The following is a 12,161-nucleotide window of genomic DNA, read 5'->3' as shown; positions in this document are numbered from 1 at the left end:
TGTGAACTGATGCATAGTGAAGTGAATGGAATCAGGAAAATGCATACAGTAACAGCATTATTATTTGATGAAGCACTGTGAATGACATATATTCTCAGCACAACAATGGTCCAAGAGAATCCCAAAGGACTTATGATGAAGCATACTATCCACCTCCAGAGAAAGAACGGATCTTGATTTAATACAGAGTGAAACATGCTTTTTTCACTTTCTTTTTTTCTTTTATTCAAGTTTTCTCATAAAAACTAATATAAAAATGTTTTACATAATTACACATATATAACGTATATCTGACTGTCTCAGGGAGTGGGGAGAGAAGACAGGGAAGTAGGGATAGAATTTGGAACTCAAAACTTTAAATAAACATGTTTTTTAAAATGGGGAATAAAAGAGTGTGCCAGCCTTTTCCAAGACAAGGGAGGAGCAAAATCAAACATAAATGGACCCATAACTGCTTTATTTTTCAATAACTTTTTAATAATGCTAAGAGGATATTTATCATCCCTCAAGATTTATAACAATCTGCCAAAACATATGCATCCTGGGTTCATTTACATAATGATCGGAAGACTCACCCTAATAATATGATCATAGAAGATTACAACACTGTCACAAGCCTAAACAAACCGTGAAAATAGTTACTTACTGACACAATTCTCAATTTATTCTCAGTAAGTACAAACAATTCAGTACTTTTTAACTAATACAAATCTTTTAACATTTCCAAGTTGGGAAATGTTTGTACTTATTGATGTAGCTAATCTAAATCAGTATAAATGTCATACACCTGTTAATTCCAGTGGTACTTTAAGCCAGAAGGTTTGTTATGTTTAAGCGTACAAGAGGAAAATTATCCAGAAAACAGCTGAAAATAAGATGATACGTCCATTAACTCAAGCTAGGTGACATAACACTTTGGCTTTTGTACCCAAGATCAACAATGCTTGTATTTTTTCCCTATAGGGAAAAGGGAGACCTAAAGTTACATCTTTGTAAAAAGCCAGTAAACTGCAGCCAAACTCATACATATAACCTCCATAAGTACTCTGACCTCAGAATTCTGCAAATACCAAACCATTTTTCCTAGAAGCAATCCAAAATAAGACAAATTCCTCTCCCCTTAATTAGGCAACTTTACTAGGGCTTCCTGGAAGTTAACTAGAGTAGCACTCATGTTCATAAGGACAGCTAGGTGATCACCTGGCCTGGAGTCAGGAAGACCTGAGTTCAAATTTGACACTAACTGGGCAAGTCATTTAACCCTCTTTGCCTCAGTTTCCTTATCTGTAAAAGGAGCTGGAGAAGGAAATAACAAACTATTTCAGTATCTCTGCCAAGAAAACCCCAAATAGTGCTATGAAGAGTCAGAGACAATTAAAATGACTGAAAAAACATCAAACTTGATCATAAGTTTCTTCCTATTTAACACTTAAGTGCTTATTTTTCATAACTTGTAATTTTATAAATCTTTTTACATAAATCTTTTTATAACTATTCATAATTTTCCTAAACTACATCATTTTTGCTTTTCAATATCTAGATATAGTAATAATGATAAATAGCATTTATACAGCATTGTAAGGTTTGTAAAGCACTTTACAAACATTATTCATTTGACCCACACAACAACCCTGGGAGATAGGTTCCATTATTATCCCCACTTTATAGTTGAGGGAGCATAGGTAAATAGTGGTTAAGTAACCAGAGTTCCACATCTGGAGCAGACTTTAAACATAGATCTTCCTGATTTTAGGTCCCTGTATTCTATCCACTGGAGCACCTAGGTACTAAGATATCCACATATATAAAGATCTACAGCAAACCTACTTACCATGTTTCTCTCTATAGCATTTATAATAATAATTAAAAATAGCTTGGCCAAAAGTGGAACAACATCTAATGTTTACAGCCAGTAAGAACAATTAGCAAATCCATGAAGTAGAGTTATTTTTATACTTATACTAGAATAATCTTGTGTTAATCTCAAAAAATAATCCATCCCTTAATTATATTAAAAGAGTAATTGAGCCTGGACCTTTGATGTGAAATGCAAAACACGAAATTCAAATATACTTAAGGAAATTTAAAGGCACGGTAGACTCTAATGGTTTCTACTTGCATATAACAGATGAAATATCTTACAATTAAAAAAAGTAAACAAGTATAATAAAGACCCCAATCCCTAAGTCTGCTAACTGTTATTTCCTATAATTGACACAGATAGTATAGAGACATATACATGTATTCTTGAATGCCCTCTACTGCACAGAATACAACCCAGAACATTTGAAAGTGCTTTGAAAACAGTAAAGTTTTATGAAAATATAAAGGATTACTATCACCATCTAGATTAGATAACCTACAAGGAGAATTCTGGTGAGGAGATGGAACAAAAGAGTTGATTTGGGAGATTTTTGTGGGACTAACTCAAGGACATATCTATCATGTAGGTACTCACATAAGTGACATTAAGTAAGATTAGGGGATGTCTCAATTAAGGTTTTACACAAGACTTAAGAGCATTGTGCAAATGGATAATTCTTTATTTACTCTATATAAAAGCTGAGAGTGGGTTAGAGATCTGGTCTTGGAATCAGGAAGACCTTGGTTCAATCCTGAATTTGACACATTCTTGTTATGTGACCATGTACAAATCACATAGCCTCTTAGTGCCTCAGACAACTCTCAGTAACCCAGAAGTTGTTGATCTGCATTGGTGAAAAGAGTTTTATTTTTTCCATTCTAGGAATTTCAGATAAAAAAGATAGGACTGAGAACGTACTGATAAATGGTAGTTCCATCAAACAATTGTTAGAATTTTGACTGTCAATAATTTTATCCCTATCATTTTGTGTGTATATGCGTGAGTGAGAGAGAGAGAGAGAAAGGAGGAGGAGGGAGGGAGGAATAAAGACTGGGAGGGTATATAAATAGTTACATTGATACCTATTCTCCCATCCTAATTTTTTTTATTGACTTTATTTCAGACTAAATAGGAGAGGATTTGAGAATTATTTTTAAAACCAATCTAACAGGATTGGAAAGAACACAGCCTATGTGGCAGCTGCAATGAAAAGAGCATAGATCATACAATCATAAAACCTGGGTATAAATCCCTCTTCTGACTTTTATTTGCACTTCATTCCTGATCTATAATATGATAGAATAGAACTAGATGCCCTTTGAGATTGCTTTTAGCTCTAGTGCCCAAGAAATAACATAAGTACAATTACAGAAAGCTTTATCAAACTAACAAATAGTATTCTGTAAGTAACTGTAAAGATTCTCAATAATAATTTTAGATGTAAAATCCAAATGCTTTACATTATGATGGAAATTTTCAGTTAAATGATGCCTAAAACATTCTCTAATAAATACAAGGAATAGATTTTTTAGAAATTATTAAAATATAGGTTAGGCACGCAGATAATACAAAAAGTTTGACAAAAGGATAATCACATATTGTTTTATCTCCATACATTTGATTAATGTATTAGGATCATTCTTTAATTTTGTTATGTGAATAACTTGTACTAACAAAATATCACTTTCAAAATTTGTTAGGATGAATGCCTTGGAAGAAGAAAACAAGGCAAAAACTTGTCAACTACCAGGCTGCTTAGGCAGCAGGAATAAAGAGCAGAGAACAAATAACCAGAAACAGACAGTGGAAATGATCAGCTTCACTTTCCCCACAGGCAACATATATCTGCATGTATCCTTTCTGCTCTCAAGCTTAAATTATGATCAGATGTCACATTTCATAGGACGCCTCTAGGTCCACTGGGCAGCTAAAAACAAAGAGTGAACACCACTTTGCACAGAGCACACAGGGCTGGGCACCAAACAGGGATTCTAGGAGCCTGTTACCTTTATTTCATGATACAGACTGTTAAAATTAGATCTAACTCTTTTGAGCATCTCCCATAATCACTCAGCACTCAGTTAATACCTCAATCTTGGAAGGAAAGGAAGGAGATAAGTATGAGAGAAAAGCATATTACCCAATTGCCTCTGTAGTCCTCAGGGAACTAGTAGACCGGGATCTCGGCTTCATAATAATGCTCATCGTGAAAAGAATTCCTCAAAGATTTTGAGTCATCAATTTCAAGGAGTCTCACTACCAAGAAGGCTCTACACATCCATTTCGAGGACTGGACTTGCTGAAGAAATCCAAGGGTCCTGAAGCCCACAGCTCCTGCTCTCAGATTCATCAAGAGGAGAACCAAAGCATTGTAGCAACATTCATTCTCATTCTCTCTCTCTCTCTCTCTCTCTCTCTCTCTCTCTCTCTCTCTCTCTCTCTCTCTCTCTCTCTCTCTCTCTCTCTCTCTCTCTTTCTCTCTCTCTCCCTTTTCCTCTCTCTCTTTCTCTCTCTCTCTCCCCTTTCCTCTCCTTCTCTCTCTCTCTCCAAAGTGACTCCCGTGCTAGGCTGTGCCCAAGTGACAGAGTTTCTTTTCACTCTTGTATGGCCTGGGGAGGAACTGAATTTTGAATCTATTCTCCATCTAGGTCACAAGGGGAGCCAAGACAGCTGAAAGAACCCCTTGATCTTTCTCCCTCTCCCTTTCTTTTTCACTCTCAATTCCTCTCCCTCTCTCTCTTTTTGCAAGCTGCAAGCCTATAATAACAGGTTTCAAGGTTGCCAGCACTGCAGAAGCACCTTTGTACGGGAAGGAGGAATAAAAGGGCTGGAGGTAAAAGTAACGCTAGCGAGCTGCTGGGGAAGTTTCACTTCAGTACTTGCCGGCTCCTGAGAAGCACAGAAAACAGCAGAAGAAATAAAACTGAAGGCACTTGAGGCTTCCCAGCTGCTTTACCTGCCCCTTCCTCCCCCCAGAAAAGTGTGTCTTACTCCCTGCTTAGACCTTGCCTCCTAGGCTTTGTGAATGGGAACTATCATTCAATCTCACCAGGCAGAAAGTATTCCTTAAGGGCTTTATGACGTCTGTAGGAAGGCAGTTCAAAACTGCTTGGAAGTGAGAGAGGAGGGGAGAAAACCCAGAGCTTGTCGATTGCTGAAGTGATAGAAAGCTAAGAGACCGGCAGCAGCCAGAGAGGATACCAATAAACCAGCCACGCAGCTACCTAGATCTTTGGAAATACATAAAATCCTTTCTCCTTTGGGTGGGCATGTTGTTTGTGCTGACTGGGAAAAGATTTACCCTTCATAATAAACATTCCCTTTTGTCTGATTCATTTTTAATTGACCTAAAGCACTGGCCATTTCCCACCTTGGACCAAATTTTCTTTTCAGAAACTAAGTTGGAACTGGCTTGGCAGGTTTCCAAGAGGAAAAGATTTAATGAAACGTGGCCCATTTTTGGCTGTTTGTAGATGTGTGAACAGCCTCTTAAAGAATGAAGGTTCAGGAGAATCTCCTTTGGCATTAATGCATTAGGCAGTGTTAGAATGTTTAAACTCAAAAATTCAATGCAGTAATTAATATTGGACAAACGGCTATAAGTCCTGGAACGGTTATGTTTTCAAATCTTTCTTTGATTATGATATTCAAACTTCCATAGCTTTCCTTTCAGAGAGCTCTCTGCCTTTTATCATTTATTTTAAGAGTTCCTCAGTAAAAAAAAAAATCAGACTAGGCACACTGGAAAATCCCTTTGTCCTGTGTAGGCTTTTCTCCTCTATCCTTGTGATAAGAATAACTTTTATTAGGGTTGGAAACGGACTCATGCTGGCCAACAAGGTCCCACAGGACAAGGGCATCAGACCACCCTCTCAACTAGGAAACAAAGAAATTAGAAAGGATATGTTCCCCAGGAAGAGTGAATCCTAAAATTTTAATGTATCATGATCAAGTGAAACAAGGTTAAGCATTTTGATTCCTGAAATGACATTAGTGAGTATGGTGGTGCTTCAGTCTGACGTCAACTGGGTATTTATTTAGCATTTGTAGACAGGATGTTGGAGTGCAATTGTGACCCACCCAAACAACTTGGAAAACTAACGAACGTACCAAGGCACCTTGCCAAGGGCTGAGGCTACTTATTACATCAAACTAACAATCAACCTGGTTTCAGATCCCACCTTGATATACAATTTTCACTTAGACTTCTTTAGGTGATTCTAGAAGACCCTTGAAGACAGGTGGTGTTGAGCTTGAAACAATTAAATACTATGCCTTTCTTTGGGCTGTATTTCTCTGATTCTTCCTTTACAATTTTTGCTTTTTAATCCATATAAAATAGACTACAAACTTTCTCCAGGGATAAGTGGCTCATTCTTTGCTCTATCAAATAAGTGCTTGCTGCATTGCTGACACTAAATGTATATTAATAAATTACAGATTTTCAGAAATTCAAGAGAAAGTTTAGTGAGAGAATATGGATTAGTCTTTTCCTTTTCCTTTCCTGATTTGCCTTCCCCCTATTTCCAGTAAAAAAGAAGCTGGGGTGGGGTGAAGGGAACTATGTAAAGCAAACAAACAGCGATTGCTGTAAGGGGTAAAAATCTCTTTTGAGGACATTATCAGGAAAAAAGACTAGTAGTTAGAACACAGTATCTGGATCAAATGATCTCATCCTACCTGCTCAACCTTATTTCTAACGCCTCTCCAATACCCTTCTGTTCTGGTCAAGCTAGTTTCTTCATTTACTGCACATACCATCTTAAAACTTTTGCTTCAAGACCTGTGTTCCTCTAACCTCTTCTGCTTAGAATGTTCTCCCCTATCTGCTTGATGATCTAAACATTTAGTAGAATTCAAATCACTTTTGGTCTTTTCCAGGACTGTTACTATTTTGTGTGTTGCGGTTTTCTTCTTTCTCTAAGTCCTTTTATAGTCTTTGTTCTTCAGATCCCTGAAGCAGGGAACATGCTTTATTTAGTTATATATTAATAAAATTCCTACACATAGTTCCATAGGCTCCCTATTTGCAGATAATAGGAGCTCCAGAACACTATAATCCTTCTTCAGTATGATTCACAGTCACTTAAAAAAATGTTTTGTCATCCAGAAAAGGAAAAGCAAATGGGTTAAGAATGTATAAGAATAAGAAATGAGGGCCCAGATTATGACATACAGTTTCAATGAATAGTCCATTAAGTTGGTTCATTAGTTCAGAAATCTTGGACAGGTACAGCCGACAGTGAGCTGACCCCAAAAATTAACAGGAAAGGAGACTGGCCTACACTGGAATGGGCAATTATTTTCCACGATCCTATGCTGTTTGTTTCCGTAGTGCCAACATTGATGAATTTGCACATTCACTGAGGTGTCATTTTCATAATGATGGCCTAGTTGAATCCTAAGATCTTGTGTAATTTTTTTCTTAGCAGTCAAAGTGAGACTTAATGTTGTCTTTATAGAAGAAGAGGGGAAAATCCTAATTCAGGGGGAAAAGTAATATGCAGGGTGTCCCAAAGCTCTTAGTGTAGTAAGCTACACTAAGATTTTTGAGACACTCCATACAAATCTAAATTTTATAACTCCAAATGTGAATGGATTAAACAATTCAATAAAATTAAAGTGTAATGGATTAGACTAAAAAAACATCCATAATTTGTTGCTTCAAAGCACACCTAAAAAACAAAGATACACAGAAAATAAAAATGAGGACCTAGGAAAAGAAAAAAATTACTATTCACCATGTGAATCCAAAAAAACCAGAAGTTGCAATCATGATGTCAGACAGAGCAAAAATAAATATTCACAATATAAAAAGAAACAAACAAGAAATTACATTATGCTGAAAGAAACCATACACAACAAACCAATATCAATATTAAATATATTGTTCCAAATTCCCTAACATCTAAACTTATAAAGAAAAAGTAACTGAAAAAGGCATAGAAAAGTAAAACGGTGGCAAGAGATTTTGATTTTCCCTTTCTTAGTTTTAGAGGCATCTAAAAGAAAGACAAACAAAAGGGAAATACGGAATTGAACACACTGCTGGAGAAACTAAATCTGAGACTTGCAGTTTCTTCTAAGTGGGCCTGCTAAAGAATATACACAGTCATTGGCAACTCATAGAACTTTTACAAAAAAATGAACATATGTTAGGACACAGGAATAACATAAAAAAGCAGAAGCAGTCAGTGCAAAGTATGAGTTAAGATCACAAAATTTACCAAGACCCATTAGTTAAACAGAATGTGCTCTACACAACAAAAATAAGTATAGAGTTTAAGAATAAACATAGCAGATAGAGTGCTGAGCCTGAGTCAGGAGGACCTGTGTTCAAATCTAGCCTCAGACACTTAATAATTGTGTAACCCTGGGCAAGTTACTTAATTCTGTATGCCTTAGTTTCCTCATGTGTAAAATGAGCTGGAGAAGGAAATGGCAAACCAGAATTTCTCCAGTATTTTTGCCAAGAAAACCCCAAATGGGGTCACAAAGAGTCAGACAGGACTGAAACAACAAACAATGCCTATATACAGTAGGTACTATATAAAAGTTAGTTATCAATATTATTATAGAAATGGTCAATTCCATCATATTACTAAGATATCTCCATTATTTACTTTGCAAGCTCCATTAGCTATCTGAGTGACCCTGAGCAAGTTATTTGACATTTCTGTCTTTTAGTTTCTTCATCAGTAAAATAAAAGGGACTGGACTAGGTGATCCCTCAGGTCCGTTTTAGCTCTTAACAGTCTATCATTCATATGCATTGTTCCAAATTTATCCTAAGGCCACCTTGCGAATTGCAGTAGAGAGTTGAAGATGCTAGGTCTCGCAAAAACTCATCCTGACTATACAATAGGATTATGTCCAAGAACTTTCCTATTCTTCAGGGCCCATCTGCATCAATAAATTCTACAAAAGAAGTTACATTCTTATAATTTGGCAGGGATAGGTAGTGGAAGGGGTCATGAACTAGGAAACCCAAATTCAAGTCTTGGCTCTCACATGTTACTTGTTGGCAACCATACTCTTTCAGCCATAATATGGCAGCAGCAGAATGCCTATTAAAGCCTGCCTAGGGATATGACATCCACTGGCAATGTTAGTTTACCTAACTACTGGTGGAGTACAAAGCTGAGGTGCTCCAGGGCTGAACAAATTACCATTATGGTAGAAGACTGTTGTCATCATTGCTCCAGTGAGTTGATACAACCACAGGTATTAAAATAAGTGCCCCCTCCCCCCAAAAAAAGAACAAGAAAATTGGATTTTCTGACACCTATGAGCAGTTCCTTTTTTTTCTGGTTGTTTTATAAAGTATCACTAGCTAACAGATAATTTATGATTCAGATTTTTTTAAATTGTTAGATACAGATTTTATTATTTGGCTATAAATTGTCTTCTCTGGCAAAAGGTTCTGAGGACAGCTTACCCAGAGCTCACATTTCTGCTTGTGATCAGAAATGATAATGTGAAATGCTGTTTGGAAAGGAGTTTAAGAACATTTTGCACAACAGCAGATAATAAAATGTATTTAAAAAATGAAGGACCATTTCAGTAATCCCAATGACACAGCAGCTCCAATAACCTTCATCCTCCTCCTCACTGACTTTTGTGCAGCTTGTGATATTGCTGAATACATTGTCCTGGATTTTCTCTCTTCCTTTGACTTCTGTGATATTTCTCTCCCCTGCTTCTTTTCCTACCTGTCAGACTGTTCTTTTTTTGTCCTTTTCACTAGGTCATAATAAATCTCCTGGACCTTTAGGTTGGGTATCCCTCAAGAACCATTCGTTCTCCCTACTCTCTCGTTTAGTTGTTTTATCTACAACCATGACTTCAAATATTATCTGTATACAGATAATTCCAGTATTAATTAATTCCAGCTCTAATCTTTCTCCTAATTCCAATTCTACATCATCCGCTGTCTATTGGATATCACATGTGTTAGGGCAATATTTAGTATGCCCAAATGAAATTCACCGTCTTCTCTGCTAAGCCTGTTTTTCCTTTAAACTTCTGTTTTCACTGAGGACTTCAACATTCTGCTAGGAAGGTAGATTCAAAAGCTCAGTTATTCACTCTTTCTTCCTCCCTCCCACATTCATTTATTTGAGAGTTTCCAAATCATGCCGCAAGGTTACTAATTAATCAATCAACAAACATTTATCAACTATCCACTATGCGTCAGGCACTCAGCAGTCCCTGACTTCAAGAGTTTACATTCCATTGGAGAGATATACATATATATAAACATATATACATATATGTGTATCTATTTATCTATCATCTGTGTGTATGCACATATAAAGAGATACAAATTGATTTTTGAGAGTGAAATACTAGCAGAGGGGCATTAGGAAAGGCTTCCTATGGAAGGTAGCTAGCTTGTACTATATCTTGAAGGAAATCATTATTTCTAAGAGGCAGAGGTAAGGAGGGAATGTAAAGGTATGGATGTAGGAAATGTAGGGTCATGTATGAAGGATAATAATTATGGAGACACAGACGGAAGATCTAATCCATCTAGAATAGAATATTTTCCAGGTTATATCCTCACTAGTCCTCTGAGATTTTGGGGGGCAAATATAAGAGTGCTGAGAAGTGGAGAATAATATTAGATATATAATAAAAGAATCTAAGAACCAAATCTTGGTTCAGACACTTTTTGTGTGACACTGGCCATATAATTAAATTCAACAAATGTTTACCAAATATTCCCAGATTCAGTTGTTTTTCAGTTGTGTCCAACTCTTTACGACCCCATTTGGAGTTTTCTTGGCAAAGAAACTGATGTGGTTTGCCATTTCCCTCTCTAGCTCATTTTACAGATGAAGAAATTGAGGCAAACAGGGCTAAATGACTTGCCCAGCGTCACACGGCTAGTAAGTATCTGAGGATGTATTTGAACTCAGGTCTTCTTAATTCCAAGTCTAGCACTCTATCCACTGCACTACCTCGCTGCCTCACTAAATGTTAACTTTGGGCAAAAGAAATATGTACCATCACTTCCTCTCCCCTGGGCCCTTAGTTTTCTCATCTGCAAATGAGGAGAGGGACTAGGGATGGAGGGAGAGGGAAAGGGAGGAAGAAATAGTAAGAGAGGGAATTTCCTCAATTAGTATTTAACATCTCTGCCTTTGATATTTCAAGATAAGAAGTCACAGAACTCATTTTAGCATTCCATTAAAAAAGATTTTTGAAAAAACAATAATAGAGATGATGGCATGCCCTCCTACTTGTATGGAGAGTATAAACTTACTCCTACTTAAATTCTCTGTGGATCTCATAGCACAGAGACTTTAAGAAGTTGATCTTTGCTTTCCTGTCAGGAGTTACGGCTTTCAAATGTTTCAAGCTTGTTAAACACAAGCTGAGAGAGTAGATACAAAGTTAAGTTATGCAGTTAAGGTTTTTAAAGGGTTTCTTTTTTTTAATGTTAAATAAAACTTTGCTTAAGTTAGTAACTGAGTCTCATTTCCTGGCCAGTTAATGCTAATCACTTAATAGGCTATCCTTATCACATAACAGACATTGGAATTTTAATATCAGGTGCAATGAGAATCTGAGAATGGAGGAGAGGAACTTTTCTTTTTCAGAGTTCAAGTCTTCTATTTCTCAAGAACAATTCTTCTGTCCTCTTTTTTTCTCCCAATCCACGATTCAGGCCCACCCCCCCCTTCCTACAAGCGCATTTAGGGTAAGCAGATAGCTCATGAGTAAGAAATAACAAAAATGACTACCCTGCCTTTAATCAGATCTTGCATGTTAAGTGCTGCTGTTCTAGGAAAGGAGGAAACGCTTCACTCTAAGGATGAAGAAAGGCAACGTGCAAAATTTTGATTTTTTTTGTTGTTGAGTCATTTTCCAGTTGTGTCCAATTCTCCATTACTCCATTTGGGGTTTTCTTGGCAGAGATACTGGAGTGGTTTGCCATTTTCTTCTCCAACTTGTTTTACAGATGAGGAAACTAAGGCAAACAGGGTAAGTGACTTACCCAGGGTCACACAGCTAGTGAGTGTCTGAGGCCAGATTTGAACTGAGAAAGATGAGTCTGGATAGTGCCATCTAGCTGACCAAGAATTGTGATAGTCAAGAAAATACTTAGAATTCATCCCTCTGATTATTTATTGATCTGCAATTTGCTAGCAAAACTTAATGTGCCTGTATAATTTATGTCTATGTGTACACAGGCACACCTTTTATGAGAGGCCACATGGCACAGTAGCTAACATATTGGCCTCAAAACCAGGAAGAGCGGGGATTTACCCCTGCCTCTGACCCAGAATGG

At 36.9% G+C, this 12,161-nt stretch overlaps 1 protein-coding gene across 19 annotated transcripts in view; it reads right to left on the bottom strand.

Moving 5' to 3' along the window:
• The window catches only part of PDE4D (phosphodiesterase 4D), a 1,946,032-nt gene that overhangs the window by 324,070 nt on the left and 1,609,801 nt on the right, over positions 1 to 12,161 (bottom strand). Inside the window, exon 1 of one of the 19 annotated variants that reach the window (XM_072599373.1) lies at positions 4,005 to 7,722. The exons of the other annotated variants lie outside the window; for them this stretch is intronic. Coding sequence (XP_072455474.1) covers positions 4,005 to 4,069 — 65 coding nt within the window. The 5' untranslated portion in view covers positions 4,070 to 7,722. Of the gene's footprint in view, positions 1 to 4,004; positions 7,723 to 12,161 lie in introns of those variants that run through there. 19 annotated transcript variants of the gene reach the window in all.

Source organism: Notamacropus eugenii, chromosome 4, assembly GCF_028372415.1.
Source record: "Notamacropus eugenii isolate mMacEug1 chromosome 4, mMacEug1.pri_v2, whole genome shotgun sequence".
Taxonomy (NCBI): Eukaryota; Metazoa; Chordata; class Mammalia; order Diprotodontia; family Macropodidae; genus Notamacropus; species Notamacropus eugenii.
Note: the sequence above shows the minus strand (reverse complement) of the source record. Positions and strands in the feature narration are given on the sequence as shown.